Raw genomic sequence first — 20,058 nt, 5'->3', positions numbered from 1 at the left:
CAAGAGGCGGGATTGTTCCCGCGAGCCGCGGCCCCTCCTCGGCCCAGTTAAAAAGTGGCCACAGTACTCGGATATTGTCGATTCATGCAAAACGCCAGAAGCCCCCGAGGGGCCCGACGAGGGGAGCGGCGGCAGGAACCGACCCAGCTCCCAGCCGAGAGCGGGAAGACCCGGCGGGCTTCCACGGGTCTCCTCCAGGCTGCCCGTTCCCCCACCGCGCCCCGTCGACTTTGCTGGGACCGCGCACTTCTCCCGGCAGGTCCGGGACACCCGAGGGGTCCTCTGATGGCACACTCGCGTCCCTCCCGGAGGAGCCCGACCGGGAACGGCGGCCAAATCTCGAAAGATGGAAAGGGGGAGGAAAGAAGGGGGGAGGGAGGAGAAAGGAAGGAAGACGAGAACGGTGCCGATCCGACTTCCTGTCCCAAAGCATCGCCTTCTGAAGCTGCTGGAATCGCCTCTGCCATGAAACCCAAGATTCGCCGGCTTCCCCCTTGCTCTTTTCTCAGGGTCAAAAAAAAAAAAAAAAGTTATTTGCAGACTGGACGCTGTTACGGTCCTCCGGGTGCCAGAATACAGCTCATAAAACACAATTTCACGCGCACACACACACACACACAAAATGAAGCCAATCAAGTGAACTAAACTGGAGACCTTCCCCCCGCCCCTACTCTGGCAGCCCTACTGGACAGCAGGGCTGCTATTTACTGTAAGTAATGTAATTAGCCCCTTTGGATGGAAATCAATGAACTTTTCAAGCCCACGTGCACCAGCGCAGGGGCTGCGGGCAACACCTCTTTCAGAGACGGCAGGTCCTCTCACAAAGGGGCAGACTGCCTTTCCACAAGAGGGAAATGGGCCCAGGGAGGGGGAGGACGAGGACGGGGGAAGGGAAGGGGGAGGAGGGGGGAGGGGGAGGAGGAGGAGAGGAAAGAGGAGGGGTCTCTGAGAAGGACATCCTTTAACCAAGGAGGCTCCAAGGGAAAGTGAACCCGGGACCTCAATCCAGGGACTCGCTTTGTCCAGTTTCTGGGCTAACTCCCCCCACCCCTCGCCCCCAGGTGGAGGTTGGGAACTGGGTTTGGGTTTGGCTCTTGCTGCATCTGGGTCCTGCTCAACAAAAATAAACAAAGAGCCGGAGAACACCACTGCCTTCTTGCTGGGGATGAAATTTTGGAGACTTCATTAAGTGAGGGTTTACCCAACAACTCCAAGGAGAGGCCAGAACTTTGTGAAGCGTCTCCAGGGAAGCAGGCACGGAAGGTCCGTGAGCCCTCCGGTCCTGCTTCCCTCATTCCTCTCCTGCATACACAGATTTGCTCCTTGACAGTCGGGTACAGGCAGGGCGGGGGACCTCCTGCCATCAGCTTCCGGGTTGGAGCCCGCTGTCTCCGCTTTTTCTTATAAACCTGGGGTTATAAGTTCCTGTGCCGGGTGGGATTTGCTAACTTCCCATAAAGATGCCAACTGCTCGCCTTCTTCCTTCTCTGCCAATGTAGGAAGTTTGCCCAGACCTCGGGGTGGGGCAGGGGGGCTGCTGGAGTTTGGGAGGTCCTCCTTAGTCCTGTGGCCATCAGAAATCGCTCCCGGTGGGCCCAGCCCTGCCTCCTCTCCCGGCTCCAGAAAAAGGGCTGTGGCCTGGGACGTCCTAACCTTTTTGTCTTGCAGTCTCGGGGAGTTGCCCCCCCCCCCAGCACTCTCAAGGGACAGTAAGCACTTTCAGGAGAGGGTCTAGGTGTCTCTGCCTTCTTTCATCTCTCAAGAGGAGGTGCTGGGGCGCGGAGCGGCCCTGGGGTGCTCCCTACACGCTGGGGTGCTGCTCGCTCAGTTCCCGGGTCTGAGTCCCCGCACCTCTAGCTGGGACAGGTGCAGGGACCGCCCCCGTCCGCGGCCCACAGTGACTCCTCCAGTCTGCCGTCTAAACTCAAAGCTCTCTTTGGAGCAAGGCGGCAGAACCCTGGCTAGGGGCTGCCCTCCATCCGACGGAGCACACTTCATCCACTCTGACCTCTTTGCTCCGCCAGCCCCTGTGGGAGGAAAGCGGAGGGCAGCGACTGCGGGCACGGGAGTTGGGCTCGAGGGTCAAGGTCCCGGAATCTCCTCGAGGGCCGCAGCCGGGTACCTCTCCAGGAGAGAGAGAGAGAGAAGTAAAGGGAACGCACCGCTTCACCCAGGGGCTGACAGAGGCTTCAGGGTCGAGAGAAGAAGCCTCGATTGTGAGCACAAACGAGGTCGCTTTAGACCTGAATTTTGGAGGTCAAGATGCTCTGGCCCGAGTTTGCCCTTAAAAGGGCAGAGGTCACCTTTCCTCCTGACCCTATTAAGCTGGTGGAGGGTCCTCCTTGGTCTGAAAGGTGCAGCTCTCGAAGAGACGTCCAGCTTCCGGCATTGCCCTGAGCACCCCGGGGCCAGGGGAGTCAGCGCCGTCCTGGGGCTGGGACCCGAGCACCCAGCCCTGCACGTCGCGGGGCCTCCGCCCGGCGGGGGCCCGAGGGGATGGTCCTGAGGCTCTCCAGCCTGTCTCCATCCTCGGGCTAAGGGCAACTGTGGGTACACCGAGGCGGCAGAGCCAAGCCTGGTGCCGCGCACCTCGGCGTCAGTCCTCCGAGGAGGGCCGCCAGCCCCGGTGGGAGTGGGCTGAGCGGCTCCGGGCCGCGCGAGCTCTACCGAGCGGAGAGGGAGCCCCGCGGCAGGCTCCGCCGGGCACCTCGGCCCGGAGCGCTCCCCGCGCCCGCGGCGCGCGCGGGGCTCTGCCCTCGGGTGCGCGCTGCGCCTATGCGCCCCCTTCTCCCCGCAAGGCGCCCCACCCGACCCCGGTTTCTTCTCTAAGGGCCCGCCGCCCGGTGGCGAAGACCGCTTCTGAAATCTGAAGCCCTTTCACCTGGGATTTGCCGCGCGGCGGGCCCGCCGCCGCCACCGGAATAAAGGGGGCCGTCCCCCCCAGCCCCCACTCCGCGTCCGCGGAGATTGCCCACAGAAACCGCTGCGTGGGAGTCAGATTGAACCAAAAATGGGGGGTGAAGGCAGTTTCCGGAGGAGACGCGGCATCTTCCTGGCGCCCCCTCCCCACCCGCCTCATCCCTCCCATCCATCCCTGTGAGGAGACGCCCCCAGCAGCTATGCCGAGGACCGGAGCGCATCCCTGGCGCCCCGACAACTCGCAGCGCAGTGGCCGGGCGACCTCCGGGCCCCCGCGCCTGCACCCCGAGAATCTCAGGCCTCGGAGAGCAAGGCCGGACGAGGGAAAGGCGCCTTTCAGGACTAATGTCAGCGGACTCTGAACGAGACCGCGTATTTTAGAGCCTACTGATCGCGGTACGATCTCCAGGGCAAGCACGACCCCTCTTCCTCGCACCCGATGAAGGCGGGTACACGCGTGTGCACACCCACTCACACACCCACGAGACAAATGCTCCGGCCTAGGGAACAGGGCACGAGAGAGAGCGTGGCGGGTAACTCACCTGCCTCCAGAGTGGTGCCGTTCAGCATTCTGCGAGCTGGGGTGGCTCACGCCGCGATGGTGGCTGCACCGCAGAGAACCGGCGCGTCAGCTCCGAGGTGCGGCCCGGGACCCCGAGCGCCTCCCCCACCCGGGAGGCGCGTCCCAACCGCTCCTCCCGCCGAGGCCTCGGGGACCGAGCGGCCTTCGGGGAAGCCGGGCCGCCTCCGGTAGGTGCCCGGGGCGCTCCTGGGCGCCCGGAAGTCGGGAGCACACCGAAGGCGGAAAACTGCTCGGATCAGACAACCCCAATCGAGATCTTACCTTGAGGTTCAGACGTTCCCTCCAAGAAGCCAGTCCGGGGAGAAGAAGAAGGGCGGCGGCGGCCAGAGGTGCGAGCCAGTCCCCAGAATCTCGCCAAGGGGGCCTCTGTGAATCCAAATAATCAGGTGGTTGGTGGGTGGGTCTTTCTGTGTCTCTTCCCTTCTCCTCTCCCTCTCGGTCGGAATTGATCCGAATCCCTCACCTCTGACCCGCAGGTCGCTCCACCTGTCTTTTATTTCTATTTATGCTCCCAGATCGGGAGGAGGAGGAGAAGGGGTGGGCAGAGGGCACCGGCGCGGGCCAGGGCCGGGCGACAGCCTCTGAGGCTGCGTCCAGCCCTCCCAGCCTCTCAGCAATCAGGGGAGGTGTTAATGGAGGAGACGGCCGGGAGGGACCCTCATAAAGCCGGGAGCCCCCCGAGGACTGGCGTCCCGCGGCGCGCCCTGCCCCCCTCTCCCCGCCCGAGCCCCGGGCCCTCCTTGGCCTTCCCAGAGATGCTGGCACCTCAGAGATGCTGCCGCTGCCAGCTGGTGCCCGCATAGACGGCGAGCGGGCGGGAGCGCCTGGAGGGGCGCCGGGGGCTGAGCCACGGATTGCCCGCCCGCCGCACCCCCTCCTTTCCTCTCGGCGCTCCGGGGCCAGGTGCCCGCAACCCAGCCCTGCGCGGTGCGCTCTGCGCCCGAGGGTGGCCTTCTCCGGCGGATCAGCGCGCCGGCCCCAGGTATCCCTGCAGCCCGGCTCCGGCTAGGAGGCGGGGACGGCGATCCATCCGGAGAAAACCGACTCAGATCCCAGGAGACGAGCGTTTTCCGGCACAGACTCCGATGCTCGGGACACGGCGGGTGCCAGGGTACCTGGTCGGTCTCGGCTTCCCGAGTGGCTGCGTCGCCCCCAGCAACCCCGGACACAGTCAGGCTGCGAGGAAACGGACGGAGAACCGAGAAACCTGGCCTCTGGCCAATTATTTACCCAGTCTCCCAACCCGAGCTCCCCTCGCTTTCAGAGGTGGGGGTGGGGATCACCCGGAGGTGGCTGCGCGGATGGGGAAGGGGTGCAAGCGGCGAGGTCCGCTGCCCCCGGATGCGGTCCCGGCGGCGCCGCCGCCCTGCCCATCTACCCCTCCCTCCCTCCGTGGCCCCCGCGCGTGGGTCCAGCGTGCAGGGCCCTGGGGGCTCCGCGCGCCCGCGAGCCGCCGGCGACCACTGCCCGGGATGGGGGCACGTGGAGCTTGGCACAAGGGTGCACCCACCTCTTCTCTCCCTCCCCGCCAGCTCCGCCACACACTTCAGGGCTGGCAAGGGATCCAGCGGGAGCCGCGAATCAAAGCCCTCTGGCTTAGCCTTTCTGCCCCAAGTCCCGGAGTGCAGCTCGGAGCCCCCGGGTGGAATTCTTTCTCCTAGACCCTTGGCTGCCCCAGCCGGTCCCACCAACCAACCAGTCCTATCAGTTGATCTAAGTTTCCCTCACCCCCCACCCACTCCCGTTTCCCCTTCCCAACCCGTCCTCCTTAGCTCTTTCTCCCCGGAGAACGCCCCCATCTCCGCTCGTTTCCCCAGCCTCCCGGGGTCCGTTCCCCCGCTTCCTGGCGAGGCCATCGAATTGGATGGACGGCGACCCCGACCCGAAAACGTTCAGGTCCTCCCGCTCGTCGGTGTCCAAAGCAGCGGGCTTTATTTAACCCGTTTGGGGTCACTAACCGTTTTAGGTTATTTGGTTTTTAAAAATGCATTTTACGCACACACACAGAGGCAGGCAGAGGCGCGCGTGCCCGGAAGCCCACGTTTCAGAAGAGATTTCGGATGGGAAGATGCGATTGCCAGGAATCTTCCAGTCCCCCTCGCCCCGCATCCCTTGGCAAAATGCACCCCGCGGGGCTGGGTGGGCTGCTCGTCCCGGTGACCACCCGCCTCCGGCAAGAGACAGTTGCGAGTTCTCCGACGACCTCTTCTCGGCGGGAATCAAGCTTTTCGAGAGGCGCGCACCAACCATCCACCCCACCCCAATACAAACTTAACCGACTTTCTTTTTTTTTCCTGAGGAGGGGATAGTTTTGGCATCCAGAAGTACCTTTTAATTGTTGAAGGGTAGTGAAGACTACCAATAGCAGCGAGTTTTAATCCTCCATCACGGGCAGACTTCCCCTTCACAACTCAGGCCCTTGCTCGAATGTAGAGAAGATAAAAAGGCAGGTGTTCCCACGCAGTGGAGGCGCGGGGGACGGGGGGCGTTCCTTTGAGGGGGGGGCCGCGAGGCTTCAGAGAGCTCAGGAAAGGCGACATGCCCATGGCCATTCGCCAGGTCGTGGGCCCCCGTCTCCAGACTTGTTCGGAGACCCCCCGCTGGCTTCCGGCGGTGGAACCCGGCGGGCCGGACACTCCCGAGGTCGCCTTAGGACACCGCGCACCGCGAGGGACAAAGACCCGCGCCGCGCCCGGGGAGCACCCCCCTTTCTCGGGCCCCTTCTGGTCCAAACACTACGAGACCGGTGTGGGAGCCCCAAGTTGCACGGGATTGTGGGGGGTGGTGGAATAAAAGCCCCTCCCTTCCTGGCTCTGCAAAATCCATGGGGTCGGTGTGGCTTTTGAAGAGCGGGGAGTGTGCTAGCAATCCACCTGCTGGGCGAACAGCCCAGGGCCGGGCCTTCCCGGGAGAGGGGACCGGACGCCTCGGCAGGAAGCTTTCCCCACCCTCCACCCTGCTAAACCCCGCACGAGAACCCCTGCTTCCCCAGGGTTTTTCTGTATTAGAAACCATCTAGAAATCAATCTCTCTTGATTTATGGTGCCCGCCTCGCAGCGGCAGGAGCCTCCAGAAGTAGCCCCAGAGTTGATTTAAACCGGGAAGTCTATTTCTCAGGGATCCACATGTGTTTGTACACACACACCCAATAAGAAACCTGACTTTTTACTTTACAATGTGCGAATACAATATAGCTGGAAGCTCTCGAGGCGAGGCCCATTTATGTGGCCGTATTGTGTTTAATGTGGGAGCACCCTCCGCTGCCAGCCCTCCCGGGGGGCTTCACCAGCATCTCCTCCAGAACCGCGGCGGAGAACTTCAGACCTTGATTCGCGGCGAGCTCTAGAGGCAGGAAAAGAGTCGGAGCGCCCCTCTCCCCGCCCGCAGCCCACCCCAACCCCACCCCAGCAGCGGCTCCTTGGCTGTGATTGTGGGGAACCCTTAGAAGTTATGGCAGGAAGAGTCACAGAGTCCCGATAAGGGTCCTCCCGCGATGGACATCCTACTTTGGGCCAGGTCCCCGCTGCAGGAGGTGAGCTGGAAGGGGGGACAGGCGCGCGTCCAGGAGACAGCATCCGGACCTTCTTCCCATCTTCCAAGCAGCTTTCTCGAACACTGTCTAAACAAGGCTGGGCGGGGCAGAACTCAAAGTGAACTTGCTTTCCTCTTCCTCTCGTTTTTTCCAGAAAAAAAAAAAAAAATGGCCTTTTAGACTCCGTTTCCTTCTCTTTTTAACTCTTGGGACTGCTAAAGAAAGCCCCATCCAGCCCCCACCCAGAAGATGGCTTTGGTAATCTTCAAATCTGCCTGGAAACCTGGAGCTAGCCACTGCTCCTTGACCTGAGAATGGCAAAGAAATTGGCTGCCAGGAGTCCACAGACCTTTCTGGAAAGACTGCCTGCTCTGTCACAATGCTGATCTGTTCTCTGCTTCTCCTCCAAAGAGCTCCTGAAGAGGGCAACAGCAGGCCCCAGACACGACTCTTTACACCCAAGGAGGATGCTAAGACCCCACCAGGCCCGTGGGACAGGCTGTTCAGGGCACCTCAGTTAGAGCATCAAAAACACAGGGGCACCAAAACTGCCGAAGTTTGGGGAAACAATTTAATATTTGACATAAAATGAATACTGGAAGTCATGTCATATTAGAGAATGGTGTTTGTTTATTTGTTTGTTTTTCCATTCCTTTTAAAGTTTAGAAGGCCTTTGTTTTGAATAGAATATAGGAGAATGTATCAGACATTTTTGTTGCTTAAGATTTGTAGAAATCTTTGGGGGAAAAAACTTTCATTGGGGCCACAGGCAAGAGATTAAGGCAGACCTCGGAGATGCTGGAGAACCTTTCAGATTCAGCTGGGAGTAAAAGCTGAGGGTCAGCTCTAGGTAAAACCAGCCTGCCATCTCATCCATTAGCTTCCCCTGCCCAGGAAAGCAGAGAGGTATGGAGAGGGTGGTCCCGGGGGGTCCCAGAAGCCGGGTTGGAGGCTGAAGTCCAGGGTCTTCACAGAAGTGGAATGAAATGGGCTAATAAAGCTAATAAACACCCTAAGACAGATCAGCCTGCGGAGCACCATCAGAGGTAGAGGGGTAAAATGTGGGAGAGGGGAAAAAAATGGTGTAGGCAAGGCCTCTTCAGTGGCCTGACCCCCAAATTGGAATGATTTAAAGTTTTTATTAGGGGAACAGATGGAACATGAGCGTACTTCTTGCTGCGGAATAGCACTTCTTGGGCACTCATATGCTGCCTAATGCAGTGTTACCTCAACCTCCTCATCACTCAAGATGTAAATGAAAGGAAGGATGGAGTCAGACTCTTCTATCTGCCAGCAACCTCCCTGGGTTGCTAGCACTGAAGAGAAAAACAGTAGGAGAAGTGGGGCTATAAAAAAAGAAAAAAAAAATCAAGAGCTACTAATGTGACCTGATTGCTGGTATTTATTTAATGGAAGAGTCATTATTTTCTTTTTTCAACATTGTCTGATAATGAAACAAAAAGAAAGCAAAATAACTATCAATGTGCCACTTCAAAAACACAAATATTTGCTAACTTTTTCATTTTGTTGATGTTCTTTTAACATATGTACTTAAGATGAATCCCGTGCTTAAGTACTAACAGCCCAGAAAGCCATTCTGGATTAAAATTTTATTTATTTATTTTTAATAAGGCTCAATTAGATGGAAAATAGAGATAAAATTGTTGTCACACATAAAAATATGAATTGAACTGCTTCTTTTTAGATGGATCTTTAACATTGATTTGACCATATGGACACTGCAAAAAAAAGAAAACAAGTTATTGTTGAATTATTTAACAGTCATCTTGAAAAAATGCATATTTCATGGTGAAAAAGAGAGACTGCTGATAATGTTCTATAGATTATTTGATCTACCGCCTACAGACTCAGAGAAGGACGGTGGCAACGTCTGGCAAATGGTCCTAATTAGGGTCCAAGAATCACTTCCTAAATGCATCCTTCCAACTTGAAGAATTTTACCATCAAAAACTCACCCTTAAAAAAAATCCTCCAAGTCTTCAGGCAAAGCTCTTAGGCATTTGATTAGAAACAGCTAATGGCACAGGTAGGAACATCCATAAAAGTGAAGGCTTAATTTATCAATACTGGCTAATACAAGGATTTTAGTGTTGGTTTCTTGATACAAAGTGGGTCAGTTAAAGGAAATGACAACTTCTTGCCCCCAAACATTCAAAGTGGTCTATAAACAGAGGTTATCTGTTTATAATCTTAACTGCCTAAGAATTTCCCTTACTGTGAAAGGGACCTACTCTAAAAAAGGTTACAGTGAAGGACCCATTCACATTTATTTATTTTTTGCTCAAAATGGGGAAGGGTTACATATTTAGCACATCTTAATCGGTGAGCACAGGGATTTAGGGTCGCTGAAATATGCATTTTAGGAAATGTACAGCACTAAGTGTGGGTGGTGAGTCTCATGGTTATTTTAAAGCAGAGTAGAAAATAGCTACAGAAAGAACAGGAGGCAGGAGAGAAGGAGGAAGGGAGGGGGAGTAACAATAATAATACAGAAGGAAGAAGAGGAGGAGGAGGGAAGGAAGAAAGAAAGGGAGCAAGGGAGAAGGAAAATCATTACCTTTAACAAAAACCTACCTGCCAATGTTGGGCAAGTATCTATTGATTCAGCTAAAAATGAAAAATAAATGCTTCCTGGGATCTAGTCTGCAATATTCTGGATTTCTTTTCCTGCTGTCTTTGAACTCGCCTAGTGAACACAGCTTATTTGAAACCTTGTGAAAAGTTTCCTCACAATAAAAGAACTCCCATGAATTTCCTATCACGGCATTTCAAGGAACCGATGCTCACAGTGAAATGTTACAAAATTCCATTAACTTTAAAGGTCCTCTGTTGATCCTTAGGACTTTCACTGTCCTAGACTAGGGAAGCTTGTGAAAGTGCACCACAGGTCTATTTAGCATTTTTATTTGACTTGTTTTCAAATAATAGGTATTTATGAAGTCACAGAAGCACCGAAAGCTGCTGCTGTACTGCGAGCGGAGCTGGTACTCACGTGTCTACAGGCTGAGCCGCAGCACTGGCCTCTCTGCAAGTGGGCCAGCTGGGTGAACACCACGGAGCCGGTAGCTGGGTCCACGTAGTTTAGCTGGCCAGCCTGAAGAGTAATGAAATCAAACAATTCATTCATCTCAAAATTCATCGTATCTCCTCACCATAATTCCTACCCATAAAATACTGCAACATTTTTCTTCAAACAATATTAAACTTCTTCCCAGCAATTTTCGTGGCACTTGCCATTAAGGCCCACATGCATTCCGACATTATACACCGTCCAACTTTATGTGACATGAGGAGAAAATATAGTTTGAGAAAAACGAGAAGTTGATGGAAAAACAAGAACGCCTCTATACCCAATAATGATGCAGCCACCGCGCAGGTATTTTTCATTCAGTTTCTAGGTAACAAGTTTAATAACAGGTGATTTAATGACTTTAAGAGCTTAAGAGGCTGAAAATGAACTTTCACTCAGAAGCTGCAGTTGCAATTTCAGTGCTTAAAATATGCGGATAATGATTTAAACTTACAGAAAAGGTGCTAATCAAAACCAACAGTCCTTCTAGAAAAAGTGCGGCCTTCGCTATTATTGAACACTTTTCCTTACCTTCATGATGTCTACTCCCCTGCACACTTTGCACTGTTTTCTTTTTTTGGAGTGTTTTTATTACCGTTTTTAAGCAAAATGAAAGTATTGTTTTAGCATATTAACACTCACTGCTTCATGAGTTTGATCAAAAGCAGCTTTCACTATAGCCCTTCAGATGTCAAGGATGCATCCTCTACTTATTCAAACAGGTTTTAAAAAGCTGCCCCAGGTACACTGTGTGAAGACAAAGTAAACGATGCAACCTCTTTTATGGATGTGGACCACGTGGCTGACATTATTTATCCTTGAGATTTTTTTTTAAACTTTTAATTTTGCATTGGGGTATAAAAGAGTCGGACCGAGTGACTTTCACTTTCACAGCTGATTAACAATGTTGTGATAGGGGGACTTCCTTGATGGTCCAGTGGCTGGGACTCTGAGCTCCCATTGTAGGGGGCCTGGGTTTGATCCCTGGTCAGGAAGCTAGATCCCACTTAATGCAAATAAGAATTCGAATTCTACACCAAAAGATCCTGTCTGCTGCAAGACCCAGCACAGCCAAACAAATAAATACTTAAAAACAGAAAAACAACGTTGTAATAGTTTCAGGTGGACAGCAAAGGGACTCAGCCATACATACAAAGGAGATCAGCCCTGGGATTTCTTTGGAGGGAATGATGCTAAAGCTGAAACTCCAGTACTTTGGCCACCTCATGCGAAGAGTTGACTCATTGGAAAAGACTCTGATGCTGGGAGGAATTGGGGGCAGGAGGAGAAGGGGACAACGGAGGATGAGATGGCTGGATGGCATCATTGACTCGATGGACGTTTGAGTGAACTCTGGGAGTTGGTGATGGACAGGGAGGACTGGCGTGCTGCAATTCATGGGGTCGCAAAGAGTTGGATGCAACTGAGCGGCTGAACTGAACTGAACTGATGCATGCATTCTCAGTCATGGCCTACTCTTTACAACCGAGTAGGATCCTCTATCCATGGGACTCTCCAGGCAAAAATACTGGAGTGGGTTACCATCCCTCCTCCAGGGGATCTTCCCAGCCCAGGAACTGCACCCACATTTCTTCTGTCTCCTGCATTGGTAGGCGGGTCCTGTACCACCAGCACCGCCTGGGAAGCCCACATGTGTATCCGATCTCCCCCAAACTCTCCTCCCATCCAGGCGGCCACGTAACATTGAGAAGAGTTCTCTGTGCTGTACAGTAGGTCCTGGATGGTTATCTGTTTTAAACACAGCAGTGTGGCCATGTTGATCCCAGACTCCCCAACTATCTGTTCCCTTTGGCAACCATAGATTCATTCTGTAAGTCTGTGGGTCTGTTTCTGTCTTGTAAATAAGTTCATTTGTATCATTTCTTTTTAGATTCCACATAAAAGGGGTGTCATGTCCAACTGTTTGCCACCCCATGGACTATATAGTCCATGGAATTCTCCAGGCCAGAATACTGGAGTTGGTAGCCATTCCCTTCTCCAGGGGATCATCCCAACCCAGGGATCAAACCCAGATCTCCTACACTGCAGGTCGATTCTTTACCAGCCAAGCTACCAGGGAAGCCCCACTTTCACTTTCAAACTATATTTCTCCTTCTCTGTCTGACTTACTTCAGTCAGTATGACAATTTCTTGGTCCATCCACGTTGCTGCAAATGGCACTATTTCATTCTTTTTAACTGGCCTTGAGATTTTAAAGGGGAAAATTTTGAAGGGGAAAAACCTTCTCCTGGACTTTTTCTGTAACCCTTTTACCATGCAGTAAGTGCACCATTCTTGCATAGAGCCTTTCCGTTAAATTCCACGTGACACTGAAATGTCTTCTGACTTACATTTCCGTGTGCGCCACAAACTGCTTCTTCCGAGTGTCTTCCTTAATGGCTGGATATTTTGTTCTAGTTCGGCTTTTAATCAGCTATAGCTCATGAATAAAGTGTGGAGCAAAAGGACAATTAGAGTTCAAGTCTAGGCCTCCTCCAAGGCAACAAGGGCAGCAGAAATCCCACAGTCGAGTCCCAAGGCCAGTCTAAGGGGCCTCCAAAATCCTTTGGGGTCACAGAAGCAGATTACATGAGACCAGAGGCACTAAAAACCCACTGTCAAGACCTCACTCCTTTATTAATACAAAGTCGGTGTTGGAAGACTTGGAAGAAAAGCGAAAGAACACTGGTAACTCGGTCCGCAGACATCTCTCTGCTTTTCATAGCTGGGGGTCTTCTGAGAGCAAATTGCCTGGAGCCTGGGAGCTTTACAGACTGCTCCTCGGTATGGGCAGCTCTCTTGCTTTCCCTGTTGATGGGGAAACTCTGAGCTCGTTGGCTGCCTGCACAACCTGAATTTATCCTTAGTGAATAAGCCTTAGGCAATGGTGGCAACAGACAAAGGTGGGGCAGGAATGCTGACCGAGAGCGCGATGTCCAGGGAGGCAGATCAGCAAAGGTAAGAGAGCTGCCTGCCTGCAGGTGTGGGAGAAGGACCGGGGCAGGGGGCTCTGATTTGTTGAACAATAAGAACAATAAGCTTGTTATCAGCTTTACTTATAGGCTCTGGGACAGTCATTTAACCCGCAATGCTGAGGCTGATGGATTTCCTGAGTGAGAAAATGTTTCTTTCCCAGGCTGATGGAGCCCATCTTTCCAGGCCACTGGTATTTGCTCTATAGAGAATGACACTTTTTGCTTCTATTTACACATTTATATGGTGAAATGTGCTTAGTTGCTCAATCGTGTCTGACTTTTTGCGGCCCCATGGATTATATAGCCCACCAGGCTCCTTTGTCCATGGGGTTCTCCAGGCAAGAATACTGGAATGGATTGCCATGCCCTCCTGCAGGGGTTCTTCCCAACCCAGGGATTGAACCCAGGTCTCCCGTATGGCAGGTGGATTGTTTACCATCTTGAGCCACCAGGGAAGCCCATATGGTGAAGTGTGGGAACAAATTACACATGTTATTTTAAAAAGAGTATAAACAAGAACAATAAAAGCTGCCAGTCATTTCCTAAAGAGTCTCTGTGCAGAAGTTTCAACACTGGAATGAATCAGGGAGTGGATCTCAGGGCCTACTAACTGCCAGCAAAAAAAGTCCACTTCAGGCAACCTGCAAGTTTTCCTTCTCTGCTCCCTTGGCTCCAGCTCAGACCTGGTTAACATCAGACTGTGAAGGACTGATCACCTGCAGTGTATCACAGGCTGCTTTCATATCCCTTTTTGTATCTTTATCATAGAACTCACTTGCTCTTTAAAGATGATGCAAATATAAATATGCTACCTTTAAACTTATGTAGTCTAAGATATTAGAAAGCATGATGGGAGGAGACAACTTTTGATTTTAGTGTTGCCAAACCCCGAACCAGAGAAAACAGCTCAAGATTGTCTGCGAAGAATGTAGACTCCTGATTATAGTTTCCTTTGTAACTGTGCTCTGAGAGGTGCAAAGGATGAAAGGATGGTAGCAAAAATTAAATTTTAAAAAAAGTTCATCTTTGAAATCATTGGTGTTAAACTGATACTGCGGATAAAAACACACATATTTTCCTGTGACTTCTCAGCTCCTTTACCTCCTACATCAATGCTTCACACCCCTCCAACACACACACACACACACACACACACACACACACACACACGCAGCGTGATGATGGACCCCATGGAGTTTAGTTCGGACACAGATTAGAAAGGAGCTGCACTCATACTGAGCCACCAGGGAAACCCCATACTCAAGATAGATACATGTTAATTCTTCGCTGAGAATAGGGAACTGTGGCTAGTTTTCAGGAGAAAAGTTCAGACCAGGACCCAACCGCGCGACCAGAGGCCAGAAACACTCCTACGCCGGCCTCTAGCCACCTGGTGGGGGGACGCACATGCGCACAGACACCCCGGACGGCGGGGCGGGGAGGGACGCTCGGGGGGCGGGGCCTCGCGGCGCGGGCTCATGGCCCCTGGACGGAGGCCCGGGAGGGGCGGGGCTTAGGCGTCTCGGGAGGCGGGGTCTCACCGCGCAAGCGCACGACCCTCGGGGCGGGGCCGCGGTCGGGGTGGGGCGGGGCCTCACCGCGCAGGCAGCCGCGTGTAGCTCCGCGATCCGCCGCTCTGCAGCCGTTAACTCTTGGCTCGCCGGGCGCTTGGCCGCTTCCTCCGGCCCGCCCCGCGAGTCAGGCCCGGGGCCACCGACGTCTTCCCGCGCAACGGAGCAGAGGGGGACGCCGCGGCGCCGTCGGAACGCTGCTCCATCACGGGGCGGCGGCTCTGGCGGCGCGGCGGCGGGCCGCGTCCTCCTGAGCGCGGACGCCGGGACCCGCCAGGCCGCCATGGCCGCCTCCTGAGGGGGCGGGGCTCGGGGGCGCGGGGCGGGCCGGGCTGCGCGCGCGAGGCCTGGCAGAGCTCGGGCTGCCGGACCCAGCCGCGACCCCCGCTCCTCGGCCCTCGGGGAAGGGCCCCGACTCCCCTTCCCACCCCGGCCTCGAGCCTCCGGAGCCCGCCCTCCGGTTCTGGACCCCGGCCCGCACCCCTGATCGCAGACTGAGGGACTTCCTCACCCTTCCCGACCCCGAGCTTGACCCCTGCGGACCCCGCCCGCGCCCTGAGGACCGGACCCCGGGCCGTCCTCCCTGCGGCCCTGCCCGGAGATGAGGTGGATTCGGGCGGCTGAGAAGACTCCCGCAGGACGCGGGGACCGGAGATCGTGCCTTCTCCAGCCTCAGGACCTCCGCTCCAAGTTTCCCATTGGTCTTCTGACAGAACACGTGGACATTCTTTTTCTCCTGTCAAACTAGCCTTGGGATCTTTTCAGCATAATCGCTACAACTGATAAAGTGCCAGAAAGTGATCCGAGTGGCCCAGGTTCGTTTATGAGCTTGGGCTTATCCAGGAAGGGCTTGAGTATTTGCAGGTGCTGTGTGCTGGGAGGGGAGCCCTCGCGCGCCTGGCTCTTTGACCCAGACTAACCTGAGGACCAAAAGCAGGAAGAGGCGTCGGTTTCAGGTTGCTAAGTAATTTGCAAAATCGAAACTAAGATTATATTTCCTGTCTGAAAGATATAAGTTATCCCGCTCCTCCCCAAAAAAATGACTGAGAAAATTAGCACACATCCCAGGAGGTAATGTCAGGCGTTAGAATTAACAGTACTCCTGCCTCCTCCCCTCAGCCTGTGTTTCAGGCTTGAAGAGTAAACAGTTTTGTAAGTGTTCTTCACTTTTTGAAGAACTGAGAGCAGCAGTTGGCCCCTGAGGATAAGAGCAGATTGTAGAGTGGTACTCAAGGATGAAGGCAGACCATCACCACCCCTTTTTGACATCTGCATTTACCTTGCAACCCTGGCATTATATTTGTATTCTTAGTCGGTGCTGATTGAAATGACCCTATTGGTCCGTTGTAAATCTCATAGTAATTAATAAATTGGGATCTTCTTTTGTAAATCTGCTTCCTTTGTGCTGGCATAATAAATCAGGCTCTGGGGAATGCTTAGTGATCTGAGAAAAGTTTAAAACCTGGGGGGCTGAGGAGGGACCCTCAGTAAAACTGTGGAAAGGGCAACTGTGGTTATAAAAGGGAATTGACTGTGAATCAGCTGTGTGTTTGTGTTTTTTGCCAAACCCAATTCTCAAAGGAAGTGAGTCTGGAAGTTCTGATTGATTACATTGTTTTTAAAATTGAGGATGAGGACCAGTTAATAGTTTGTAACATTAATTCAAAGGATAGAGACCGAATTTTACAGAAACGAAATAGACTATTACTGCATTCATGATAGAAAATAGTCATCTACAAAGAGTGAATACTGGTTTTGTGAAACATTTGCTATACTGAATGAGGGGGCAGGTGTGAATATAAAAGGGCGGGAGTGAGGGAGGTATTTGTGATGGTAGTGGTAGCAATTCTGTGTTCTGATCCTGTCACAAGTCTACAGCTGTGCTTAGAGGTAGAACTAGAGTACTTGGTTCCAAAGTCGCATTCCTAGCCTTGGTACTGTGTTACAAATATGGAAGATGTAACCAGTTGGGGAAACTGGGTGAAGGGAACCCGCTGTGCTATTTTTACAAATTCTGGTGAACCCACAGGTGGCTCAGATGGCATATCATCTGGCTGCAATGTGGGAGACCGGGGTTTGATCCCTGGGTCGGGAATATCCCCTGGAGAAGGAAATGGCAACCCACTCCAGTACTCTTGCCTGGAAAATAACATGGATGGAGGAGCCTGGTAGGCTACAGTCCATGGGGTCCCAAACAGTTGGACACGACTAAACGACTTCACTTTCACTTTCAATTAGTTTAAAATTTAAAAACCTTAAATGCAAAAAGGGATATAAAAATAGTGTTCAGATTACTGGGTAAAGGAAATCACTGAGTTAACCAGAACCTTAGATTATATCCTCCATTGCCAGGTTTAAAAATCATCTGTTAGTTAAAAGCCTTTGGGCATTTAGGCCCCAGAAGCTGTTTTGCACTCAGGTGTTATCAGTGTGTGCATTTTTTTAGATACATATCTTTAAATCTAAAAAAACTAAGATCATGGCATCTGATCCCATCAGTTCATGTCAAATAGATGGGGAAACAATGGGAACAGTGAGACTTTATTTTTGGGGGCTCCAAAATCACTGCAGATGGTGATTTAATCTCACAACCGTGAGATTAAAAGACACTTGCTCCTTGGAAGAAAAGCTATGACCAACTTAGATGGCATATTAAAAAGCAGAGACATTACTTTGCCAACAAAGGTCCATCTAATCGAAGCTATGGTTTTTTCCCAGTAGTCATGTGTGGATGTGGGAGTTGGACTATAAAGAAAGCTGAGTGCCAAAGAATTGATGCTTTTGAATTGTGGTGTTAGAGAAGACTCTTAAGAGTCCCTTGGACAGCAAGGAGATCCATCCAGTCCATCCTAAAGGAAATCAGTCCTGAATATTCATTGGAAGGACTGAAGCTGAAGCTCCAGTGCTTTGGCCACCTGATGTGAAGAACTGACTCATTTGAGAAGTCCCTGATGCTGGGAAAGATTGAAGGCAGGAGGATGAGATGGTTGGATGGTGTCACCAATTTGATGGACATGAGTTTGAGCAAGCTCTGGGGGTTGGTGAGGGACAGGGAAGCCTGGTGTGCTGCAGGCCACGGGGTTGCAAAGAGTTGAACACGACTGAGCAACTGAACTGAAATCTTACCAGAGCTGGAAACCTATATAATTAACAGTTGATGAAGTATCTTAGTATAAATAGTTTCCAGATTTGATCATTTAATTAGAGTGTCATTCATCTACCCCTTTCAGTTTTTGTCTCATCTTCACACTTGGGAGTCAGTGTCAAGGCACGTCAAGTAACTTTAATTCACTGCATCTCTTGTTTGAAAGAGCCTCCTTGGATCTTGTTGCCTACCTTATTCTGCTGTTGCTGCTGCTAAGTCACTTCAGTCGTGTCCGACTCTGTGCAACCCCATAGACGGCAGCCCACCAGACTCCCCCGTCCCTGGGATTCTCCAGGCAAGAACACCGGGTGGGTTGCCATTTCCTTCTCCAATGCGTGAAAGTGCAGTCGCTCAGTCCTCTCCGACCCTTAGCGACCCCAAGGACTGCAGCCTACCAGGCTCCTCCGTCCATGGGATCTTCCAGACAAGAGTATTGGAGTGGGGTGCCATTGCCTTCTCCGCTACCTTATTCTAGCATGTGTTTATTTCCTCTTAGCTTCTCTGTGCTAAAGCAGACAGAATTGTGTGTAAGTGGGGCGCACAGCATTCCACCCTAGAATGGTACCTTTAGTCCCCGCTTTATTTAGAATGCACTTACACCCAAGTTTGCTTTAGGAAGGGTTTTGTGCCACCTCTGCATGTTCCATGATGTGACATACATTCTGTACTCCTTCTTGTTGTCTTCGATGTTTGTGTTGACATTGAACATGCTTGTTATTTGGAGGAGGGGGAAGAAGGTGGTTTAGAGACAGGTGTTTCCCTGTTTCATTTGTATCAATTTTTTTCAGTAGCTACATTATGCTTCTAGGTGGCAGGATGTGGGTCAGGTGGCTTTATTTGGTTACAGTAGAAGGGATAGGCCCTGTCACCCTGAGGCAGGACTTGGTCCAGGTGCAGGACCTTGGCCATGGCTCAAACTGAGTTTCCTCCTTACTGCTGATGGCTGTTTCCTGTGGGTGAAAGATGGGGTAAAAGGCTCCTAGGTTTCTCTTCCTTGTCCCGCTGAAAGAGAGTCTTGTAGAGCTCCTGGCGGAGAAGAAGCCTTTTTGGCCCCAGAAGTCCTAACAGCCATCTTTTTATTGTGTGTCTGTTCATGAACCAATCTTCATGAGTATGGGTTGTGCTGAAGACAACTGGGGCCTGCCCAGGGCACTGCCTGAGAACAGTTCTGTACTGATGGTGGGGATACAGTTAACCGGCATCCACTGCAGCGTGACTTGCAAAGGCAAAGCAAACTCCTCTAGCTCGCCAGTCCTTTTAGCATTTAGCATGTTGTGTTTTTGGCTGCATTGGGCAGGATCTTAATTCCTGGACCAGGGATTGAACTCCTGCCCCTGCAGTGGATTCATGGAGCCCTAACCTCTGGATCTACAGGGAATTCCCTAGTATTAATTGTTTATCACTTAAAACATTTTTCAAGGGAACCCTCTTACACTGTTGGTGGGAATGCAAACTAGTACAGCCACTATGGAGAACCGTGTGGAGATTCCTTAAAAAACTGGAAATAGAACTGCCTTATGATCCAGCAATCCCACTGCTGGGCATACACACTGAGGAAACCAGAAGGGAAAGAGACACGTGTACCCCAATGTTCATCGCAGCACTGTTTATAATAGCCAGGACATGGAAGCAACCTAGATGCCCATCAGCAGATGAATGGATAAGAAAGCTGTGGTACATATACACAATGGAGTATTACTCAGCCATTAAAATGAATACATTTGAATCAGTTCTAATGAGGTGGATGAAACTGGAGCCTATTATACAGAGTGAAGTAAGCCAGAAAGAAAAACACCAATACAGTATACCAATGCATATATATGGAATTTAGAAAGATGGTAACAATAACCCTGTGTACAAGACAGCAAAAGAGACACTGATGTATAGATCAGTCTTGTGGACTCTGTGGGAGAGGGAGAGGGTGGGGAGATTTGGGAGAATGGCATTGAAACATGTATAATATCATGTATGAAACGAGTCACCAGTCCAGGTTTGATGCACGATACTGGATGCTTGGGGCTGGTGCACTGGGACGACCCAGAGGGAGGGTATGAGGAGGGAGGAGGGAAGAGGGTTCAGGATGGGGAACACAGGTATACATTTCGATATTTGGCAAAACTAATATAATATTGTAAAGTTTAAAAATAAAATAAAATAAAAAAAACATTTTTCACTGGTCTCTGGTTCCCCTCTGGACATCTTTCCTTTGATTGCCCACAATTATTTGCTCCATTTTAGCTTT

The 20,058-nt window shown here is 52.0% G+C and overlaps 2 protein-coding genes across 2 annotated transcripts; one reads left to right on the top strand and one right to left on the bottom strand.

Annotated features, from left to right (window-relative positions):
* The first annotated feature begins 3,358 nt into the window (after positions 1-3,358).
* LOC129654329 (uncharacterized) lies at positions 3,359-6,175 on the top strand. The gene is made up of 3 exons (XM_055583817.1): positions 3,359-3,368; positions 3,424-3,831; positions 5,510-6,175. The coding sequence occupies exons 1-3, from the start codon at positions 3,359-3,361 to the stop codon at positions 5,809-5,811; spliced, it is 720 nt and encodes a 239-aa protein (XP_055439792.1). The 3' UTR covers positions 5,812-6,175.
* Positions 6,176-8,629: 2,454 nt separating this feature from the next.
* C5H1orf53 (chromosome 5 C1orf53 homolog) lies at positions 8,630-14,995 on the bottom strand. Its single transcript, XM_055583682.1, has 3 exons — positions 14,699-14,995; positions 10,048-10,149; positions 8,630-8,773 (listed from the first exon to the last, which is right to left on the bottom strand). The coding sequence occupies exons 1-3, from the start codon at positions 14,954-14,956 to the stop codon at positions 8,702-8,704; spliced, it is 432 nt and encodes a 143-aa protein (XP_055439657.1). The 5' UTR covers positions 14,957-14,995; the 3' UTR covers positions 8,630-8,701.
* Between the last annotated feature and the right edge of the window lie 5,063 nt (positions 14,996-20,058).

Source organism: Bubalus kerabau, chromosome 5, assembly GCF_029407905.1.
Source record: "Bubalus kerabau isolate K-KA32 ecotype Philippines breed swamp buffalo chromosome 5, PCC_UOA_SB_1v2, whole genome shotgun sequence".
In the NCBI taxonomy this organism is placed as follows: Eukaryota; Metazoa; Chordata; class Mammalia; order Artiodactyla; family Bovidae; genus Bubalus; species Bubalus kerabau.
Note: the sequence above shows the minus strand (reverse complement) of the source record. Positions and strands in the feature narration are given on the sequence as shown.